General features: G+C 43.5%; 1 protein-coding gene across 2 annotated transcripts in view; it reads left to right on the top strand.

Moving 5' to 3' along the window:
- LOC116984696 (cytosolic 5'-nucleotidase 1A-like) overlaps window positions 1–12,636 on the top strand; it is a 29,453-nt gene extending 16,817 nt beyond the window's left edge. Inside the window, exons 4-7 of one of the 2 annotated variants that reach the window (XM_033039007.1) lie at window positions 4,526–4,655; window positions 6,342–6,464; window positions 8,030–8,208; window positions 10,306–12,636. In XM_033039007.1, coding sequence (XP_032894898.1) covers window positions 4,526–4,655; window positions 6,342–6,464; window positions 8,030–8,208; window positions 10,306–10,611 — 738 coding nt within the window. In that variant the 3' untranslated portion in view covers window positions 10,612–12,636. The remainder of the gene's footprint in view (window positions 1–4,525; window positions 4,656–6,341; window positions 6,465–8,029; window positions 8,209–10,305) is intronic. The other variant, XM_033039006.1, reaches the window with a different exon arrangement.
- Window positions 12,637–23,149: the final 10,513 nt, after the last annotated feature.

Below are 23,149 nucleotides of genomic sequence, written 5' to 3'. Positions count from 1 at the left end.
TTCAGAGTGGCACACTGGCAGCTTTTTACTGTTGTGAGATTCCTGCAATAGCCTCATCGAGTCATACAGCACAGAAACAGGCCCTTGGCCCAACTCATCCAGTTGGGCCAAGTTACCCTATCTAAGATAGTCCAATTTGCCTGCATTTGGCCCATCCTTTCCTTTCCTATCCATGAATCTGTCCGTGTCTTTTAAATGCTGTTATAGTACCTGCCTCAACGACCTCCTCTGGCAGCTCATTCCATATTGTGATTATAGGAATGGCCTAACACTTGCTGATTGACTACCTCTTGTTTCTCCTTGGCAGTTTGTTCTTTTGTTGACATGATTTGTAAAGAGTTTTCACACTTAGCTTCTGTTTGATATCACTTTCAATGCCCTTAGCTCATTAGCACTTTTTTTTTGTTGGATGCCACTTTTTTTTCTCTCCTCAGTTGAAATCTTTTCTGCTTGATTTTCTTTGCCATCCTTAAATTGGAATTTTGTGTTAAGGACATTAAATGTAAATTACCTGGATCTGAAGTCACTGTTGAATATCACCATTAATTTTTGCCTGCAGTTTGGTTTAGACGTACAGCATGGAAACAGGCCCTTTGGCCCATCGTGTTTATGCCGACATGCAAGTTCTATGTTATCCCAGTTTTACATTTTACACCAGGGGCAATTTTCAGAACCAATTAACCTACAAACTTGCACATCTCCAGAATGTGGGAGGGAACTGGAGCACCCGGGGGAATCCCACATGGTCACAGGGAGAACGTACAAACTCCACATAGACAGCACCCGTAGTCAGAATTGAACCCGGGTCTCTAGCGCTGTGAGGCAGAACTCTACTGCTGTGCCACCGTGCCACCCACAACTCGATTCAGTTATCCACGGAATTTTTAATGAACTTTTGTTCAGTTCCAATGCCCACCACAGCGTTAAAAAAAAGTAAAAACTAGTGTTAAAAACTAAGTACTAAAAACAGTCTGAAGAAGGGTATCGACCCGAAACATCACCGAAACTTCTCTCCAGAGATGTTGTCTGTCCCACTGAGTTACTCCAGCATATTGTGTCTACCTTCTTGTTAAAAACCAACATATTTAAATGGACGTCATAATGGTATCTGGGGTGTCCACGGTGTGTATAGTGGGTCAGTATTGCAACTTCACGCCACTCCTGAGTTTAAATAGTTCCTCTTTTCTTCAAAAGCTCTTATACACTGTGTTCTGGATGAGCAAAACACAAAGTGTTGGAGGAACTTAGTGGATCAGGCAGCGCAAGTGGAGGGAGTGGACAGATGACGTTTTGGGTCAGAATCCTTTATTAGTGTCTGAAAAAGGGTCCTGACACAAAACGTTATCTGTCCATTCCGCCCACAGATGCTGCCTGTCCTACCAAGTTCCTCCAGCACTTTATGTTCTGCTCAAGATTCCAGCATCTGCAGTACCTTTAACAGAAGCCAGCTAACGTACAAACCTGTATGTCTTTGGCATGTAGGAGGAAACCCGAGCACCCAAAGAAATCCCACGGGGTCACTGACAAACGTGCAAACTCCGTTCTGACAGCACTCGAAGTCAGGATCTAACTCGGGTCTTTGGCGCTGTAAGGCAGCAACTCTACTGCTGCGCCATTGTGCTGCCCTTCCCACTCTTATTTTTTTATTCTCACGCTTACTCATACCACTTAATTTGGCCTTTTTCTTTAAAACGTAGGGGAAGAGATTTGCACGTTTCATGTGTCTTCTCAAGTGTCACTAGTTTCTGAAGAAGGGTCCCGATCTGAAACGTCACTAGTCCATGCTCTCCAGAGATGTAGCCTGACCTGCTGAATTACTCCAGCACTTTGTGTCCTTCCTTGGTAAACTAGCATCTGCAGTTCCATGTTTCTACTAATATCTTGCCTCGTTCCTGCCCAACCTTCCACTCTCTCCCCCAATCTGTTGTGACTAATCAGATTATTACCCAACTTCAAACTCTGAACTATAACAGCCTATATTGCACTTTATCTGTTTATTTATGTGTATATATGTATGTTCTATGGTATATAGACACACTGATCTGTTCTGTATTTATGCCTACAATATTCTGTTGTGCTGCAGCAAGCAAGAATTTCATTGTCCTATCCGGGACACATGACAATAAACTCTCTTGACTTGTCTCGACTTGAAGCTTGGTCAGTCATTGTCATGTGGTCTCTGCCTCACCATTTTTCACTTCCTCAGTCCCATGTGCCAACATTTTTGCTCTGCTGTCTTCACATGCCAACATAAAAGCATTGGTGCCCAATTGAATGATTTTCAAGAGCCTCTTCCTGATGTCCAATGTTTTATATTGTTGATTTTTTTTAAAAACTCTTGTTTTATTTATTGCGGACAATCTTGGCCCCAATATATTAAGGATGTGGAGAGGGTCTATCAGAATGTAGCCTGGATTAGTGGAATGCTGGAATGTAGAGTAGTCCGCACTTTGTGGCGCAACGGTAGAGTTGCTGCCATGCAGCGCCAGAGACCCGGGTTTGATCCAGACCACGGGTGCTATCTGTGTTGAGTTTGCACGCTCTCCCTGTGATTGCGTGAATTTTCTCAGCATGCTCCGGTTTCCTCCCACGCTCCAAAGACGTGCAAGTTTGTGGGCTAATTGTCTTCTGTAAATTGTCCCCAGGGTGCAGGATGAAAATGGTATCAAAGTCAAAGTAGCCTTTATTGTCATTCAGACCTTGTGGTCTGAACGAAATTTTGTTGCCTTGCAGTCCTACATATAGTACAAAATGACAAAAACACACAATAAACACAAATTAACATCCACCACAGTGAATTCACCAGGCACCTCCTCACTGTGATGGAAGGCAAAAGTCTTAAGTCTTTGTCTATGGGGGATTGCAGACTTGTTGGGCCAAAGGGGCTGTTTCCATTTCCACACTATATCTCTAAACTAGACTTAATTAGAGGGTATTAGATTTAAGAGAGGTTGGACAAACTTGGACTGCTTTCTATGTTTCACCGTAGCTTGAGGGGAGACTTGACAGAAGTGGATCACATTATGAGTTGCATTGGCAGGGGAGACGGTCAGAATTTTTTTTTGAGATTTAAAATATTTTAAAAAATAAAATGTAAAGGACCTGTCCCACTTTTAAGACCTAATTCACGACCTCTGCCAAGTTTGCCCTTGACTCATACTCGCAGCATGGTCGTCACGAGGTCATAGGTAGGTCATAGCAGGCCATGATGCTCGTCGTAGGTATTTGTGGCATCAAGTAGGTCGGGGCTTTTCTTCAACATGATGAAAAATGTCCACGATTAAAAAATGTCATGTATTTGGTCGTGAAAGTGGGACGGGTCCATAACACTTTTAAAATTAGTGTTACGGTTCATAGGTTTTTGGAGCAGAATTAGGCCTTTCGGCCAACAAAGTCTACTCCACCATTCAATTATGGCTGATCCATCTTTCCCTCTCAAAACCATTCTCCCGCCTTCTCCCCATAAGCTCTGACACCCTCGCTAATCAAGAACCTGTCAATCTCCACCTTAAAAATATCCATTGACTCCACATGGCCCCCACAACATCTGTGGCAATGAATTCCACAGATTCACCACCCTCTGACTAAAGAAATTCATCCTCATCTCCTTTCTAAAGGTACGTCCTTTTATTCTGAGGCTGTGGCCTCTGGTCCTAGACTCTCCCATTGATGGTAAAACATCCTCTCCACATTTACTCTGTCCAGGCCTGTAGGTATCTGATCCTAGCGATATTTGTTAAGAAAGGTGACATCCCAAAGAGATGAGAGTTTTTGAGCCCTGTGGATGCTCCAGAGCTCAGGATGCAGGTGAATGTTGCTGTGTAGTGCTGCCTGTGTTGTATTCTCTAGAGAACTCACCATCATGAGCTGTCACACTGGGAGCACTGCCTGTTTGTTCCAGTGCTTTATGTTCAAGGTCCCCTGGTAATATTTAAAGAACAGCAAGAAATGTTATTAACCCTGTAACCATATCAAAATAATAAACAACCTCTCGGAATATCCACCGTCATATTCCGTGCAACTACGGTGGCGCAGCTGGATGAGCCGCTGCCTCATAGCACCACAGAACCAGGTTCCATCCTGACTTCGGGTGCTGTCTGTCTGTATGGAGTTTGCACGTTCTCCCCGTAGCCATATGGGTTTCCTCCGGGTGCTGCGGTTTCCCCCCCACATCCCAAAGACGTGCAGGTTTGTGGTTAATTGGCCTCTAAAATTGCACCTAATGTGTCGGGAGTGGATAAGAAAGTGGGATAACATCGAACTAGTGTGAACAGGCGATCGATGGTCGGGCCGAGGGGCCTGTTTCCATGTGCTAAACTAAATTAAATTAGTATTTCATTTAAACCAAATTAATTGTGTGATTTTGTCTTGATTTTGTCTGATGTGCTAAGCCTTTTATTTATTAATAATGTTTGACTTTATTAATGTGAACACTCAGTTATTTTTTACAATAACAGTAAATGATAGTTGCGTAATCATACACGCTTTGTGAGTGCCGTTTACTTCCCATTATTGTCTCTTCTAGGCTACTCACATGGTCAATGAAAGATTACTGAACTTGGATCCCGAAGAAAAGCAACTCTTTCAAATTATTCTTCTATCAACTCACAGCGCTGGGGGAGGAGTACGGATCATTAAGAGTGTAAAGTATTATGGTGAGTCAGTACAACACAACAGAACAGTTGATGATAGACACATGGTTATGCAGAGAATGGGGGCATATGGATCACGTGCAGGCAGACGAGATTGATTTATTTATGGCACCATGTTCGGCATGGACATTGAGGGCCGAAGGGCCTGTTCCTTTGCTGTACTGTTCTATGTTCCATCCACACATTGATTTTTACAAGACGGCATTTTACCCTCTTTTGCAATGTGACTTTCGCATTTTGTGAAGAGGAATATAAAACTATTGAGAAGTATTCTTCCATAGATTACTTCACTCATCACTTTTAAATAACGAGTAACTTTAAGTACGTTAAATTATTTAATTTCTGTAAACATTACTGCAGTCACCTTACCGTGTGGTTTTGGAACATATACCTCACCACCAGGTTCAGGGACAGCTACGTTCCTACAACCATCAGTTTCTCGAACCGACCCACACAACCCTAATCCTACCTCAGCAATGGAACACTATGAACCACTTCTTGCACTACCATGGACTAGTTTTCTAGTTGCGTTCGTGCACTGATGTCTTATTTACAGCACAGTCTTTTTCTTCATGTTCATAAGTCACAGAAGCAGAAGTTGGCCATTTGACCCATCGAGTCTGCTCTGCCATTCAATCATGGCTAATCTATCTTTCCCTCTCAACCCCAATAGCCTGCCTTGTCCCCATAACCCTTGACACTCTTACCAATCAAGTACCTGTCAATCTCTGCCTTAAAAATATCCACTGACTTAGACAATAGGTGCAGGAGTTGACCATTCGGGTCTTTGAGCTTCGCGCTTGTGATATGCACCGCGTGCAATTATTTCACATAACATTTTTGTAATCCTGCCATGCCACCCCTCTTTTTGAAAAGCTTCGTACGGGCCTGGTGTATAATATTTTTGACACTGTCATAGGCCTTTCTTACATATGCTGTCACAATGCACTGTAGTCTCTAAACAACACTTCAGTTATTTTCCTTGCCCTTCATTTCAGAATAATAGTGTTTTAAGTCGATAACTCGACACTAGCACTGGCAATAAATAAATAAATAGCGCAACCTTCCGGCCCTTATCTCATTGGCCACGCTCGGCTGCACATCAGTCAATCTGGTGGACTCTTCCATCTTCCTCTCGTTGTGGGGGTGGGGGATTGGGAGGGACCTCTCTTCATCTAAATCTGGCCCTGGGTTCCTATTAAATACCCCCCATCACCTTAAACCTATGTCCCCAGGTTCGTGATTCCTCTGCTCTGGGTCATCTTTATGTTCATTTTTACAGCATAATTTCCAAAAGCCCTTCCTCTCCCCCTATCTGTTCTTCCCCCTCTGGTTCTGCCCTCCCACCACTATCTTTCAGTCTGAAGTGGGGGGGGGGGGTTCCAACCCAACACGTCACCCATTCCTTTTCTCCAGAGATGCTGCCTGACTCGCTGAAAAACTCCAGCATTTTGTGACTATCTTGGGTGTTTAACCAGCAAGTGCGGTTCCGTCTTACACATCTTAGATTTTGAACTTGGGTCTGTGTAGTGGGTAGATAGGCTTATGTAGTGAGTCTTGAATTTACATCCACTCACTTCAGAAATAAGAATCTAAAAACAGAGCGAGTAGCAGGATCTCACTCTGAAAGCTTAACTCCTGTTGGTCCTTATTCCAGACTTAGCTCCACATGTTGCATTTCTTTTGTAGGTTTGGAAGTTAGCAAATTTTGCTTCTTGAATGGACATGACCCTTCGGAATACCTGAAGTCTCAGAACGTATTGCTGTTCCTTTCAGCATGCGAAACCTCTGTGTGCAATGCACTGAAAAGACGTAAGTGTCTTTTGTTTTAGTTTTGGAAAAACAGCGCGGAAACAGGCCCTTCGGCCCACCGAGTCTGCGCCGACCAGTGATCCCCGCATACTAACGCTATCCCACACGCACACACGCAAGCACACTGGGGACAATTTGCAATTCTACTAAGCCAATTAACCTACACAACTGTACGTCTTAATTGTATTTGGCGAGCGCTTGTTAGTGCTTCGGGGGAAAGAATGGAATTTAGGAATTTCAACTAAAATATTAGCGAATATTAATATAAATATTGGTCGGGGTGCGATCTGATGGGCTTCCATGAGTACCATGAATGGGACCATCGGGGGAGAAAGATGAAAGAGAGATGGGGACAGTACAATGCCTGGCCAGTGATAGGTGGATATAGAAGACCAGGGTTTGCTTTGTAGATGGTCTTTTCATCTCTGTCCAACCATTTACCAATCTAAGCTTCCCTCACCTGTATCCACCAATCACTGGTCAGGCTTTGTCCCGTCCCCATTTCTCTTCCAGCTTTCTCCCCCCACGACAATCAGGTTGAAGGAGGATCACGACCCGAAATGTCACCTATCCATGTTCTCCAGAGATGCTGCCTGACCCGTTGAGTTACTCCAGCACTTTTAGTCTTTATATGGTTAATTTTTAATTTATTACGCAAGCTTAAGGGTATTGGGTCCAGTTTTGTTTAGAGATACAGCATGGAAAGAGGCCCTAAGGCCCACCGAGTCCATGCCAACCATCGATCACTCTTTCACACTAATTCAATGTCATCTCACTTCCCCATCCACTCCCTACGCACTAGGGGCAATTTGCAGAGGCCAATCAACCTGCAAACCCGCATGTCTTTGGGATGGGGGAGGAAACCAGAGCACCTGGAGAAAACCCACGCAGTCACAAAAAGACCATGCAAACTCCACACAGACAGCACCCGAGAGACAGCAGCTCTACTGCATACAGAAGTGTGAAAATGCACACCTTTGGATTTGGGGACAGCTTCTTCCCAGCTGTTATCAGGCAACTGAACTATTCTATCAACAACTAGAGAGTGGTCCTGAGCTGCCATCTATCCCATTGGAGACCCTCGGACTATCTCTAATTCGATCTGACTGGACTTTATCTTGTACCTTTGTCATGCATCTACACTGGACGGCTCTTTGTAATCATATATAGTCTTTCCGCTGCCTGATTAGCACACAACAAAAGCTTTTCATTGTACCTCGGTACATATCATACAGTACATAGACTATGCACTGTGGATGGCTTGATTATATTAATGTATAGTATTTTTGTGTATAAAACTGCAGATTCTGGTTTACACCGAAGATAAACACAAAAAGCTGGAGTAAGTCTGTGGGTCAGCCAGCATCTCTGGAGAAATGGAATAGATGACTTCTCGGGTCGAGACACTTCTTCAGACTGAAGAAGGATATCGACCCTAGTCTTCTTTGACTGAATAGCATTCAAACAAAAGCTTTTCACTGTACCGCAGTACACGTTACACTATACAAAACTAAACTAAATTGTGCCTCGTTTATGCATTGAAGTATGTTGTTGCCCTTCCACAGATATTCCCGCAGCACTTATGTTGAAGCAAGCATCAGCTACATCAAAGGATCAACTCAAGGTAGCATTCGATGGAGATTCGGTATTGTTCTCAGATGAGACCGATGTCGTGTTCAGAGAGAAGGGTCTCGTGGAGGTCTACAAATATGAGAAGGAGATGGAGCAAGTTCCTATAGGGGAAGTAAGGTTTATTTTATCCCTTGAAAAATTGCCTCACATTATTGAGATTTTTTTTGCATGTGCACTTAGCCATATCTTCCATAATCCCAGAGAAACAAGGTCATAGGTGATAGGATAGAATTAGGCCATTCGGCCCATCAAGTCTACTCTGCCATTCAATCATGGCTGATCTATCTCTCCCTCCTCACCCCATTCTCCTGCCCTCTCCATGACCTCTGATACCTGTATTAATCAAGAATCTATCTATCTCTGCCTTAAAAATATCCACTGACTTGGCCTCCACAGCCTTCTGTGGCAAAGTATTCCACAGATTCACCACCCTCTAAAGAAATTTCTCCTCATCTCCTTCCTGAAAGAACGTCCTTTAATTCTGAGGCTATGAGGTCTAGTCCTAGACTCTCCCTCTAGTGGGAAATATCCTCTCCACATCCACTCTACCCAATCCTTTTGCTACTCTGTATGTTTCAATGAGATCACCCCCCCCCCCCCCCCACCTCATTCTTCTAAACTCCAGCGACTACAGGCCCAGTGCCAACAAACGTTCATCATAGGTTAACCTACGTATTGCTGGGATCATTTTTGTAAACCTCTGGACCCTCTCCAGAGCCAGCACATCCTTGATCACAATATTCCAATTGCGGCCTTATAGAGCCTCAGCATTACATCCCTGTTTTTGTATACAAGCCCTCTTGAAATAAATGCTAGCATTGAGTTTGCTTTCTTTACTACTGATTCGACTTTCAGATTAACATTTTGGGAAACCTGCACCAGCATTCCCATGTCCCTTTACACCTTCGATTTCTGGATTCTCTCCCCATTTAGAAAACAGTCTATGCCTTTATTCCTACAAACAAAATGCATGACTCCACACTTCCATCTGCCACTTCTCTGCCCACTCTCCCAACCTGTCCAAGTCCTTCGGCAAAGTCCTTGCTTCCTCTACACTACATGCCCTTCCACCTATTTTCATATCATCCGCAAACCTGGCCACAAAGCCTTCAATCCCTTTGTCCAAATCATTAATATACAATGTGAAGAGTAGTGGCCCCAGCACCGATCCCTGCGGAACTCCGCTAATCACTGGCACCTTATCAATGGCTTTCTGAAAATTTAAGTAAACAACATCTACTGACTCTCCTTTGTCCTGCTATTTATTTTTTCAAAGAATTCCACCAAATTTGTCAAGCAAGACCTCCCCGTCACAAAGCCATGCTGACTTCATGGAAGCCATGATTTTATTGTGAACTTCTAAGTACTCCGAAACCTCATCCTTTACAATGGACTCTAAAATCTTACCAACCACCGAAGTCGGACTAACCGACCTATAGTTTCCACTATTCTGCTTTGCTCCCTTCTTGGGCAATTTTCCAATCATCTGGGACCTCTCCTGTCTCTAGTGATTCTTGAAATCTCTTATCATACCTGAGTTCCTATAAAAAAAAAAATTTCAACAACAGCTTGCTCTTCGGTTTTTTTTTTTGGAAGAGGAAAGGGCTGCATGGCGGTGCAGCGGTAGAGTTGCTGCCTTACAGCGCCAGAGCCCTGGGTTCGATTCTGACTATTGGTGATGTATGTACGGAATTTGTACCTTCTCCTTGAGACTGGGTTTTCTTCAGGTGCTCCAGTTTCCTCCCACACTCTATAGACGTGTCGGTTTTGTAGGTTAATTGGCATCTACAAATTTTAAATTGTCCCTGGTATATAGGATAGTGTTCGTGTACAGGGTGATCACTGGTCTGCATGGAATACTACCTGAACTACAATCTACCTTATTGGAGACCATCGGACAATCTTTGATAGGACTTTACTGGCTTTATTTTGCACTACACATTATTCAAGTTATTCCCTTTATCATGTATCTTTACAAGGTGAATGGCTCGATTGTAATTATGTGTTGTCTTTCCGCTGACTGGTTTGCATGCAACAAAAGCTTTTCACTGTACCTTGGTACACGTGACAATGAATAAACTAAGCGAAACAGTGGGACGAAGGGCCTGTTTCCACGCTGTATCTAAAGTCTACTTGTAGTCAGCTTAATTCTGCTCCTGTGACTTGTGAAGTTGTCACCCACTGATCTTTCGGCCTTTCTTGTTGACAGGGCCCATTCAAAGTGTTTGCCATGATACTTGGGGAGATGAAGAAGAAGTTTCCCCCTGAGGATGACCCAATCTGCACGTACCTGGTGACAGCGAGGAGTAGCAATGAGTTGGGTGCGCGAGCCATTAATACCCTACGCCACTGGGGACTGCAGATCGACGAAGCCTTCTTCATGGCCGGCTCCCCAAAAGGCCCCGTCTTAGCTGAAATCAAACCTCACATTTTCTTTGATGATAATCCGGGCAACATCCTCGGCGCTCATGAGTACGGGATTCCCGCTGGCCTCGTTCTAGCTGGATGTAAATAGACTGAGATGATGGTTACAATGGTGGGTGGAGGGGGGGAACATTTTCCAGTGGTTCTCGCTTAATGCCAATACCTCACCAACCATCAATGGCCAATGGTGCTTAATTGTCACGCGTATAAACGCACGGTGAAATTCTTTTTATTTTTGCATACAGTTCAGTGAAGTATCGCCATACCTAAGCATAATTCCCAATTAGAATAAAGCCTACAGAAATAGTCCATTGAGACAGGATGCAAATCGCTTGGTTTTGGTGCAATTTTCAATGTCCAGTGCCAGCTGGATGTAAATAGATTGAGGTGGTGGGTGGTCCGGTAGGTTTGGGTTTGGGGGGGGGTTTGGTATTTTTCAATGGTTCTTTCTTAAGGCAAGTACCTCAACAATGATGGTGCTTGTCACTCCCAGGCAGACTGTGAGATCTTTCACCTATTAAACCACGGGCTGCCTATGTACAAATTGCCAAAATACACATCGAGCAGGAATGCATGGTTGACATGTTTCCCTTCTGTCTTTGCAGCCTTCCTACCCAAGTCTTACTTCATTCATCTGTTCACTTTGCCCGCTAAAGAACGTTTAAAAGTTAGGCCCTTACAACCATTTGTGCCACGTGCATCTTGTAATAAAAAAATCTGGGAAAAAATGATTTGATCAGAGAGCAGGTCATAGAACTATACAGCATGGAAACAGGCCCTTCGACCCAACTTGTTCACATCGACCAGCATGCCCCATCTAACTAGTCCCGCCTGCCTGCATTTGGCCCATATCCCTCGAAACCTACCCCCAAATAAAATGTAAACATTGTGATGGTGCCTGCCTGAACTACCTCCTCTGGCATACACCCTCCACCCTCTGTGTAAAAATAAAAAAGTCAACCCTCGGGTTCCTATTAAAGTTTCCCCCCTCTTATCTTAAACTTATGTCCCCACGTTCTTGATTTCCCCTACTCTGGGTAAACGAATCTGTGTGTTTACCTTATCTATTCTCATAATCTTATACACCTCGGTAATATCACCCCTCATCCTCCTGCGCTCCAAGGAATAAATTCCTTGCCTGCTCAACCTCTCCCTTTAGCTCAGGGCCTCAAGGTGCTAACATTTATACCAGGTCATCCAGGGTAGAATGAAAAGTAGATGCCAACAATCCTGACGTTGTTGACTTGTTTTTGTTGACTTTTGTTCCAGCTTTTATTTTTATTTTCCTTTATAGAGTCATACAGTATGGAAACAGGTCCTTCAGCCCAACTCGTCCAATGCGACCATCCAAGAGGCATCATCAATTGGTCCATAATCCCACAAAACCTTTCCTATCCATGTACCTATCCGTGTCCTTTAAGTGTTCTTATTGTACCTGCCTCAACTACCTCCCCTGGCAGATTGTCCCATATGCCCACCACCCATCATATTTTTAGTAATTCCATTAATTTGCCAAGTTCTCTTATTTTTAACACTATACTTTAAAACTGTGCCAAAAGAAAAGAAAAGTAGAATTTGTCGCAAGGATATTGGCTCATTAAAGCTACTTCAATGGACAAATAACTACTTCCAGGATTTGGTATTAGGCCATGGAAAGGGTGGAAATAGTAGATGGTTTATGCCGTAACTCTTGCATCCTGCCAACAATTCTACTTCTACATTTCAAGTCATTGAAATATAACATACCTTGCTAGCATTTTATATGTAATAACACTGTCTATGTTTTGATTCACAATAAGAGGTGTAAAAAATGATTTATTTCCATTATTCAATTGGGTTTTTAGCATTTTTAAACTTGTAGCCTGTCATATTTCCCTGAACAAGTCTGTTTGTAATTAAGTTCCAGTCCTCATCAATAAATGTACTGATAACTACACAGGCAATGTTTAAGATCGAGACTTCTCAAGAATTTCAGTAAAGAATCAATTCAATCCAATTGTACAATGCTATTCACTATTACAGTGTCATTGTGAACTAATACTGTAAGTAGGGAAAAGGTCTTTATTTAAATATGTGGTACTTGTAATTTTGCACATAAAAACGATAGGCAGGAAAAGACCAACTAACCTCAAGTTGCTTCTTTCAGATACTTGAACTATTTGGTTACATATCTATTGATAACAATTTACTGTTGATGATATTATGCATGTTAATGAATGACTGGGCCCCAGTATGATCCTCATTCTGTCCTATCCAAAGAATGAACTGTTATGTGTTCCGAGCCTACAAAATGAACCCACAAATGTACAAAATGTGGTTCTGTTCAAATTGTATTTGGGTTCAAGCCATGGTGGGCCGGAGTATACGCAGCATATGTTTAATTTAGTTTTTGGGCAGCACAGTGACAGCAGTAAAGCTGCTACCTTGTAGCGCCAGAGACTGGGTTCGATTATGACTACGGGTGATGTCTGTATGGAGTTTGTACGTTTTCTCAGCCTGCTCCTGTTTTCTCCCACATTTCAAAAACGTGTGGATTTGTAGGTTAATTGGCCTCTGTAAATTGTCCCGAGTGTATCGGACAGAACTAGAGTATGGGGTGATCGTTGTCAAAGATTTGGTGGGCAGAAGGGCCTGTCGCCACTCTGTATCTCTAAACTACACTGAACTGAAACTTTAGATATACTGCTGGCCCTGAAACAGCCCCTTTGTCCCACTGAGTCCATGCCGACCATCGAGTACCCATTCACACTAGTTCTGGTGTTATCCCACTTTCTCATCCACTCCCTCCACATTCGGGGGAATTTACAGACGTAATTAACCTACAAACCCACAGGTCTTTGGGATGTGGGAGGAGACCAGAGCACCTGGAGAAAAAATCACGCAGTCACAGGGAGAACGTACAAACTTCACTGAGGTCAGGATTGAACCGAGGTCTCGTGTGCTGTGAGGCAGCAGCTCTACCAACTGCGCCACTGTGCCGCCCAGCTGCATAGTATGGAGCCTTTAAATATTCAGGTTTATGAAGTAGTGCAGGGTTGAAAGTTTTGTTTGTAGGTGAATAATACGAATCAGGAACAACACAGAACTGCTCAAGTGAAGTGATGCAAAATGAATTGCTTGTTCTTGCTCAGCTGCCAATGCAATTTCCTCTCCATCCTAAGGCTTTCTCCCCTTTTGTAATCCCATATATCTCCAGCTATCTGTTGAATCTCTCATCCATACCTTTGTCATCAGTGACTGTTGTTAGTGACTACCTTGTAGCTACAGAGACCGGGTCTTGTGGCTACCTTCTCTCAATGGGTTGCCAAATCATAATTCATATCTGGATTACTTGTGTCATACACAGTGCCCTCCATAATGTTTGGGACAGATACCCTTTATTTAATTATTTGCCTCTGTACTCCACAATTTGAGATTTGTAAGTTTGTGCAACATCTCCTTATAGCTACTATCCTCTAATCTAGGAAGCATTACTGTAAACCTCTTCTGCATCCTCTCCAAATCCTCCACATCCTTCCTGTAATAGGGCGACAGAACTGCAAACAATACTCCAAATGCGGCCCAACCTATGTCTTATGGAGCTGTATCACGACTTCCTGCCTGTTGTACCCAATTCTCCGCCCAATGAAGGCAAGCGCCCAGAAATAAGAGGTCTCATTGGAACCACTAGTTCTTGCTAGATTTTGACATCCTTATCCTCAACTTTAACAACAGTTTAGTTAGAAAGCCTTTTAGATAGGCACATGGATGTGCAAGGAATGGAGGGATATGGATGCCGTGCATGAAGTTAGTTTAACTTGGCATCAAGTTCAGCAAGGACATTGTGGGCTGAAGGGCCTGGTCCTGCGCTGCATACTACGTTCTTGAGCCCAAAGGCACACTATTGAGCAGTCATTTTGCCGGTAAGATCTTAATTTAATTTGCAAACAAGTTCAAATGGGCAAATTAAATGTTGAAACGTATCAGAAAATTGAAACAAATAGATCTCCACACTTCTGCTTTTGAGTGCGATTATGATTTGAAGTGGACTCTATACGATTTGCATAGAGTCTCCTGCACCTGCATGTGTAGGAACAAAGGGCATGTGTTGGAACATTTTCCAGTGACATACTGCTCCTTGTTTCATTGCTGTTCACAGGTACTATCAGCTATGTAGTTATGATAATGGATTAAATCAAAGGCAGCAGGTGGTGCAGCGGTAGAGTTGCTGCCTTACAGAGCCAGGGAGCCTGATTCAATCCGGACTACAGGTGCTGTCTGTATGGAGTTTGTACCTTCTTCCAGTCACCGCGTGGATTTTCTTCGAGTGCTCCTGTTTCCTCCCACACTCGAAAGTCGCACAGGTTTGTAGGTTAATTGGCTTCAGTAAAACTAAATTGTCCTAGTGTGTACGATAGTGTGAGTGTACGTGGTGGCTGCTGGTCGGCACGGACTCTGGGCTGAAGGGCCTGTTTCTGCGCTGTATCTCTAAACTAAATTAAACTAAAACTAATCAATAATGAAATGCCTTTATGCCAGTAAGCAATGAATATGGACGAAGGATTGCTAATATTAGAAAGATGAAGCCTTACACAAACAAAAGAAAATTGACAATGTTTCATAAGAAATATTACTAAAATGCAATGTACATTTTATTTTGAACTGAAGCAAATCTCTGTTATTAAAGGCTTGTTTGAACAAGACAGTCCCCAGGCTAAAAGACTCAGTGAAACGTGGTCAAGAAGGTATTTCCGGCAAAAACATGTATGAGTGTAGAAACAAGGAAATGCAGATATTGGTTAATACACAAAAAGACACAAAGTACTGGAATAACTCAGTGGGTCAGGCAGCATCTCTGGAGAACATGGATAGGTGACGTTTTGGGTTGGGACCCTTCTCTAGAGCCGCGATGAATGGGCTAAGATCACTTTGTTGTTAATAGTGCTGAACAAAATGGGAGACCTTTTGTTTGTTTACATCAGGATTCTACTGAACAAGGCCTCTGCCCAAAGGGCCATTAGGAAAGATTAACAACGTTTCTGCTTACCTTGTTAGCTTTTGGGTTTAAATTTATGATTTATTTAGTTATGTGTACCAAGTTACAGTGAAAATCTTTGTTTTGTATACTATCCAATCATACCAGGTGTACCATGCATCAATACAATCAAATCAAACTGAAGTACAATGGGTAGAGCAACGGGGAAGATACAGAGTGCAGATTATAATTCTCAGCATTGTAGCGCATCAGTTCCATGGACGAAGTCCAATATCCACAGTAGGGTAGTGGTGAATTGGACAGTACCCTAGCTTATGGAAGGACCATTCAGAAGCCTGATAACTGAAGGGAAGAAGCTGTTCCTGAGTATGGTGGTGTACGCTTTCAAGCTTCTGTCGGACAGGAGCAGAGAGAAGAATGAATGAGCAGGACGGGACAAGTCATTGATTATGTTGGCTGCTTTTCCAAGACAACGTGAAGTGTAGATGGAGTCGGAGGTGGGGTGTCCGGTTTGTGTGATGGACTGTCTGAACTACTTTTGTGCCCCTAATGTTTTCACAATTTGAATTAAAATGTCAGCTAGCAAATTTTACACCTATGACATGTTGGGCACATTAAAAACTTTACTTCACACCATTTTCACAATGCTTGCCTTCAGGGTTGATTTCAGATGGATTTTAAAACCAATTATCATTCCTTACGGCTAATCTACGTCATTGAAATGAGCATTAAAGCAAACGAAAAATCATCTGAAGAAGGGTCCCAACCCGAAACGTCACCTATCCTTTTTCACCAGAGATGCTGCCTGACCCTCTTGAGTTACTCCAGCACTTTGTATGTTTTTTTCAGAGAAATTTTCACTGGACGGCTCGATTGTAATCCTGTATAGTAGTTCTGCTGACTGGTTAGCACGCAGCAAAAAAGCTTTCACTGCACATGACAGTAAGCTAAACTGAACTAAACATTGGGCAATAAAACCAACAAACAATTGTCAGCATATGAAAGTAAAATATATTTTTAATTTCCGTCTGTAAAACCAGGGGAGGGGGGGGGGGGAACAATTTAGAGTGCACAGCTTTCGAGACTGAATTAAAAGGAATTCAATATCTAGAAGAATGGAAGCATTATGAAAAGCGACAAATTTCTTGAGCAGATTATTTGGTCACACCACAACTGCTGATGTTGGGTAAATCTAACTAATGATGCCTATTTGGAGATTTAGGATAATTGAACGATGAAAATAAAGTAATTGAGTTCACCTTTGTTAAGTCCCATGACCTATTCACCACCTTCCTTAATCACAGGTCATTACTTGGCCCAATGTTTGTGATGCTTTATAATTGCTGAGAAGAAAACCTGTAAATTTAACTATTTGAAAACTTAGCGGGTGCCTTGCTGTATAATCCTTTTTGTCAGCCTTTAATGCCATCATTATAACAATGGTGTAAGATAAAGGAGGTAGTTGAGGCAGGTATAGTTTGGAAACGTACATGAATAGGAAAGGTTTAGGATGGATACGGATGAAATGGGGACAGGTGGGACTAGTGTAGATGGGGCATATTGGTCGGCTTAGGTAAGTGGGGCCAAAGGCCCTATTTCCGTGCTGTATGACTATGATTCTATTAAAGACCAGCTTTGCAATGCTTGGACTTCCTGTTGCTCTGCAACCAGAAGTATGTGTGACAGTGGGTGTGGTTTGGCCAGGCCACTGTACTGTAACTCATCAATAGTCATTTCCACAATATGTATTACACTGTCTTGAATAAATGGCCCAACACTACACTGGCTTTCTGCAGTGATCTCTACATCTACAAACCCACTGACTCCCATGGCTATCTGGACAACACTTATTTCCACCCTGCTTCCTGTAAGGACTATCCCCGACTCCCAATTCCTCCGTCTATGCCGCATCTGCACCCAGGATGAGGTGTTCCAGACCAGGGCATCGGATATGTCCTAATTCTTTAGGGAACGTGGGTTCCCCTCTTCTATTATAGATGAGGCTCTTACCAAGGTCTCTTCTATATCCTGCAGCTCCGCTCTCACTCCCCATCCCCCACGTAAAAAGGACAGTGCCCCGCTTGTCCTCACCTTCCACTCTACCAGCCGTCACATACAACATATAATCCTCCGACATTTTCGCCACCTCCAACGGGATCCCACCACTGGCCACATCTTCCCATCACCTCCCCTTTTTGCTTTCCGTAGAGACCGTTCCCTCCGTAACTCCCTGGTCAATTTGTCCCTTCCCATCCAAACCACCCCCTCCCTTGGCACTTTCCCTTGCAACCGCAGGAAATGCTACACTTGTTGCTTTACCTCCCCCCTCAACTCCATCCAAGGACCCAAGCAGTCTTTCCAGGTGAGGCAGAGGTTCATCTGCACCTCCTCCAACCTCATCTACTGCATCCGCTGTTCCAGGTGTCAACTGCTCTACATCGGTGAGACCAAGCGCAGGCTTGGCGATCGCTTCGCCCAACACCTCCGCTCTGTTCGCAATAATCCCCAATCTGATCTCCTGATGGCTCAGCACTTCAACTCCCTCTCAAATTCGGAATCCGACCTTTCTGTCCTGGGCCTCCTCCATTGCCATAGTGAGGCCCACCGTAAATTGGAGGAACAACACCTCATATTTCACTTGGGTAGTTTACACCCCATAGAAACATAGAAAATGGGTGCAGGAGGAGGCCATTCGGCCCTTCGAGCCAGCACGGCCATTCATTGTGATTGTGGCTGATCGTCCCCTATCAATGACCCGTGCCTGCCTTCTCCCCATATCCCTTGGCTCCACGAGCCCCTAGAGCTCTATCTAACTGTCTCTTAAATCCATCCAGTGACTTGGCCACCACTGCCCTCTGTGGCAGGGAATTCCATAAATTCACAATTCTGGGTGAAAACGTTTTTTCTCACCTCAGTCTTAAATGACCTCCCCTTTATTCGAAGACTGTGGCCCCTGGTTCTGGACTCGCCCAACATTGGGAACATTTTTCCTGCATCTAGCTTGTCCAGTCCTTTTATAATTTTTACCCCCAGCGGTATGAACATTGACTTCTCCAATTTCAGGAAGTCCTTGCTTTCTCCCTCCTTCCCCTCGCCTTCCCAGCTCTCCCACAAGCCTACTGTCTCTGCCTATTCCTTTCTTCCACCTCCCCTCCCCCCCCCCCCCCAACATCAGTCTGAAGAAGGTTCTCGACATGAAACGTCACTTTCGCTCCATAGATGCTGCCTCACCCGCTGAGTTTCTCCAGCAATTTTGTCTACCTTCTACGTTGGTAGAACATGTTAAGCATTTGACATGTCATGAGGCTTCCCGTTTCACTGCTGTTTAAATGCACTGTATTTAAGTCTACTTATTCATCTATCAACATTCTGGCTGGTTATATATTTTGTCTAATAAATTTCTTAGCTGCCTTTTCTGAATCTGCTACCATTGAAATTTGTATTTAGTTACTAAGTCCAGATTGTGTTAGAAGCAGATAAGTTAGAGACCTGTGATTCCTTCACTCCTGATTATTTTTATTTAGTTGAGAGATACAGCGTGGAAATAGGCCCTTTGACCCACCAAATCCACGCCGACCAGTGATCTCCCCCGTACAAACAGGCCCACCAGGTACGCACAGACCAGCCATCCCCGTACACTAACACTATCGTACACGCTAGGCACAATTTACAATTTTACCCCAAGCCAATTAGCCTACGAACCTATACATCCTTTGAGTGCGAGGGGAAACTGGAGGACATGGAGAAAACCCACACGGTCACAGGGAGAACGTACAAACTCCATACAGACAGCACACATTGTCAGAATTGAACCCAGGTCTTTGGCGCTGTGAGGCAGCATCTCTACCGCTGCGCCACCATGACTCTTTGTATAAATCTTTAGTGGATTATTCTTTCCCAACCCTAACCTTATCTACCCTCAGAACAGCTTGTTCTGTACTAATACCGCACTTGGCTTACATAATAACTTCTTGTGTAAAACTGGAACCTCATGATATACCGAGAACATAGAAAACACATAGGAACATAGAGGTTTACATCACAGGAACCGGACCTTCGACCAACAATGAGCTGAACATGATGTCAAGATAAACAACTAATTTCATCTGCTTGTATGTGATTCATATCCCTCCATTCCCTGCATATCCATGTGCCTATCTAAAAGCCTATTAATGGCCGCATTTTGTATCTGCCTCAACCATCACCCTGGCAGAGCATTCCAGGTCCTGACTACCCTCTGTTTAAAAGAAAACTTGCCCCGCACATCCCTTTAAACTTTGCCCCTTTCACCTTAAAATGATGTCTTCTATTCTTTGTCATTTCCACCCTGGAAAAAACGATTCTGACTGTCTACCCTATTTATAACTCACATAATTAAATATACATCTATTAGGTCTCCCCTCAGCCTCTGATGCTCCAGAGAAAACAATCCACGTCTGTCCAATCTCTCCTTATGGGTAATACTCTCTAATCCAGGCATCATTCTGGTAAACCACTTCTGCATCCTCTCCAAAGCCTCCACTTCCTTCCTATGATAAAGTGACCAGAATTGTGTATAGTGCACGTAAGTCCTATAAAGGAGACGCAAGGAACTGCACATGCTTGTTTACAAAAAAAAAGACACAAAGTGCTGGATTACCTCAGCGGTAACTCGGCGGACCCTAGCTGAAAAGGGGTCTCAACCCAAAACATCCCCTATACATGTTCTCCAGAGATACTGCCTGACCTGCTGAGTTACTCCAGCATGGTGGTGCAGTGGTGGACCTGCTGCCTCAAAGCACCAGAGAACCAGGTTCAATCCTGTCTACAAGTGCTGTCTGTACAGAGTTTGTATGTTCTCCCTGGGATCACGTGGGGCTTTCCAGGGTACTCCAGTTTTCCCCAATGATGGGCAGGTTTGTAGGTTAATTGGCTTAGGTAAAATTGTTCCTAGTGCATAGAAAAGTGCTAGTGTTGCTGGTCAGCACGGACTCGATGGGCCGAAGGACCTGTATCTCTAAAGTCTAAAGACAAAGTCCTCAAAAACTGCATCATGACGTTCTGACTCTTCTACTCAATGCTCCAATCATCGTCTGTTGTAGTGTTTGCTCATCTTTGTGGAGATGATTGTTAAAGTCTATGGATTTAGTGGAGAACATAAATTAAGAAGAAATTGAAATCTTTACACTCGCTTCTCATCAAGCAGTAGTCACACAACAAGTATGGTTTTGGTGAGTCATGGCGAGAGACCGAAGTGTGATCAGTGATGTAAATGGTGAAGTTGGAGACATGGGATGAGTTGGTTGAGTAATTATTGCGGGTGTCATTTGTTATTGGCCAAGCAAATGATGATTCAGGCAGAACATAGAGACTAATTCTGAAACTCCATCTGCACCCTTCTTAACTAAGATTCACTCTGCATGAACTTTGGATCATGGAACTTTTTTTATTATGTGTTTTTTTTTTAAACTTAAAAAAAAAGATGTCTGGGGCAATTGTTTGTCAGGTCAGATATGAACTGTGTACAACAGTATCCTCAAGGATGCACACATTTGTATTTGTCATTCATCAGTAGAACACGTGTAGAAATTAGTGTTTTACAATAGGGGACATAGAAAGTCAGCAACAGATCCTTCGGCCCACAATGTCTGTGCCAAACATGATGCCAGGTTAAACTAATCTCCTGCCTGCACATGACCCATATCTCTCCATCCCTTGTACATCTATGTGCCTGTCTGAAAGTGTTTTAAACACCACTGTCACAGGGACTATTCCTGTGCTGATCTTCCCTTTGAAATCTATAAGGCAAATCTCCCTCTGAGCTTCAGATATTCTCCCAGGATTTTTTCGCAACTGTTTCTAACTTACATTACTTTGTGCCAAATTGAAATCTATACTTTAATATATATCTTCTCTTTAATCTGGTGTTTAGTGTTTAGAGCAGTGGTTCCCAACGTGGGGCATACGCCCCACAGGGGGGCAATTTGATTTTTAAGGGGGGCAATTGAGCGCGACTGAGGAGGTCTGGGTCCAAATTTCCGATTTTTATTTTTTTGGATTTTCCATCATGTAAACATATGTAGTTTATGTTTCAGATGTTATTTTGAGTAAATAATTTTTTTGGGGTAAAAAAGGTCTTTATTGTGTAGTTGGGGGGCATCAGGATTTTAGAGGTGATTAGGTGGGGCATGGCCAAAAAAAGGTTGGGAACCACTGGTTTAGAGACACAGTGTGGAAACAGACCCTTCGGCCCACTGAGTCCGCGCCGACCAGTTATCACCGTACACTAGCACTGTCCTACACACTAGGGACAATTTGTTGACAGAAGCCAATTAACCTACAAACCCGCACATCTTTGGGATGTGGAAGGAAACCTGGGTCTCTGGCACCGTAAGGAAACAACTCTACCGCTGTGCCACTGTGTGCCAATGGGACATCTTGGAACTCAGCGGGTCAGGTAGCATCTCTGGACGACATGCATCTTGCCCAGGTAGATCTTACATTTGTGTGAATGTACAGAGCAAGTGATAAATCCATTTTATATTCTACCACATCTCTTTCTTTCACCCCATTGTCTTCAAGACCACTATGGCCATAATTGGTTTTTACAACATGTGTTTAAGCCAGGGATTAAAATGCAACTGCTGTACTCTGCCGAAATGTAGTCATATGATGCAAACCTTGTTTTCTGCTCCATTGCCAATAGTTTTTTTCTCATCAAATTACAGATATTTTTAACGGATTGCAATTGGCTAACAATGAACAGCTTATGCAGGAATTTTAGTAAATCCTTTGGTCATGAGTCTTCTGCATTAGTGTGAGCTGAAACCCAGATTTAGTCTTATGATTTGATGACTAATAGGGTGGAGGAAGTATGATGCAAGCTGCCTTTTCTGCCCCTATTCTTTATATCCTTGGCCTGATATGATTCTTTTCCTTTCCCTTTGAATAAATCCACATTTTTTAAAGTTTAATCCAGAGATACAGCGTGGAAAGAAGCCCTGTGGCCCACCGAGCCCACGCCAACCATCGATTATTCGTACACTAGATCTGTGTTATCTCACTTTTGCATCCTACACACGAGAGGCACATTACAGAAGCCAACTAACCTACAAACTTTGATGGGGGCAGAAACCAGAGCACCCAGAGAAAACCGATGCGGTCACGCGGAGAATGTACAAACTCCTCACAGAGAGCACCCATAGTCAGGATCGAACTCGGGTCTCGGGCGCTGTAAGACAGCAGCTCTACTGCTGTGCCATCGTGCCACCCTCCTATCAGGGCTCCGTGATGCCACACTTGGCCAATTGCTACCTTGATGTATCAGGTAATCACTGGCAACTCTGGAATTCAGCTTTTTGTTCTCAGTTTAGACTGAAGCTGTGATTAGATAGACGCACAGATGCACCATCTTGCTAATGATTGAGAGAAGGCTGATTGGCGTCGCTCAGCTGCATTAGATTAGTCCTGCATTTTTAGGAACAGCGCACACCTGGACAATTTCCCACATTGTTGCGTCAATGCCAGTGTTGAAGTTGTACTGAAAGAGCTAGCCACAGGTGTGTATTATGCAGTGGGGAATATAGGCACCCACTGTACTGATCGGATTAGTCAGAATGAAGCACAGTGTGTAACGGGTAATTTGGGCCACTTTGCTGATTACTTAATTTGGATT

Source organism: Amblyraja radiata, chromosome 20 (assembly GCF_010909765.2).
Source record: "Amblyraja radiata isolate CabotCenter1 chromosome 20, sAmbRad1.1.pri, whole genome shotgun sequence".
NCBI classification, from domain to species: Eukaryota; Metazoa; Chordata; class Chondrichthyes; order Rajiformes; family Rajidae; genus Amblyraja; species Amblyraja radiata.
Note: the sequence above shows the minus strand (reverse complement) of the source record. Positions and strands in the feature narration are given on the sequence as shown.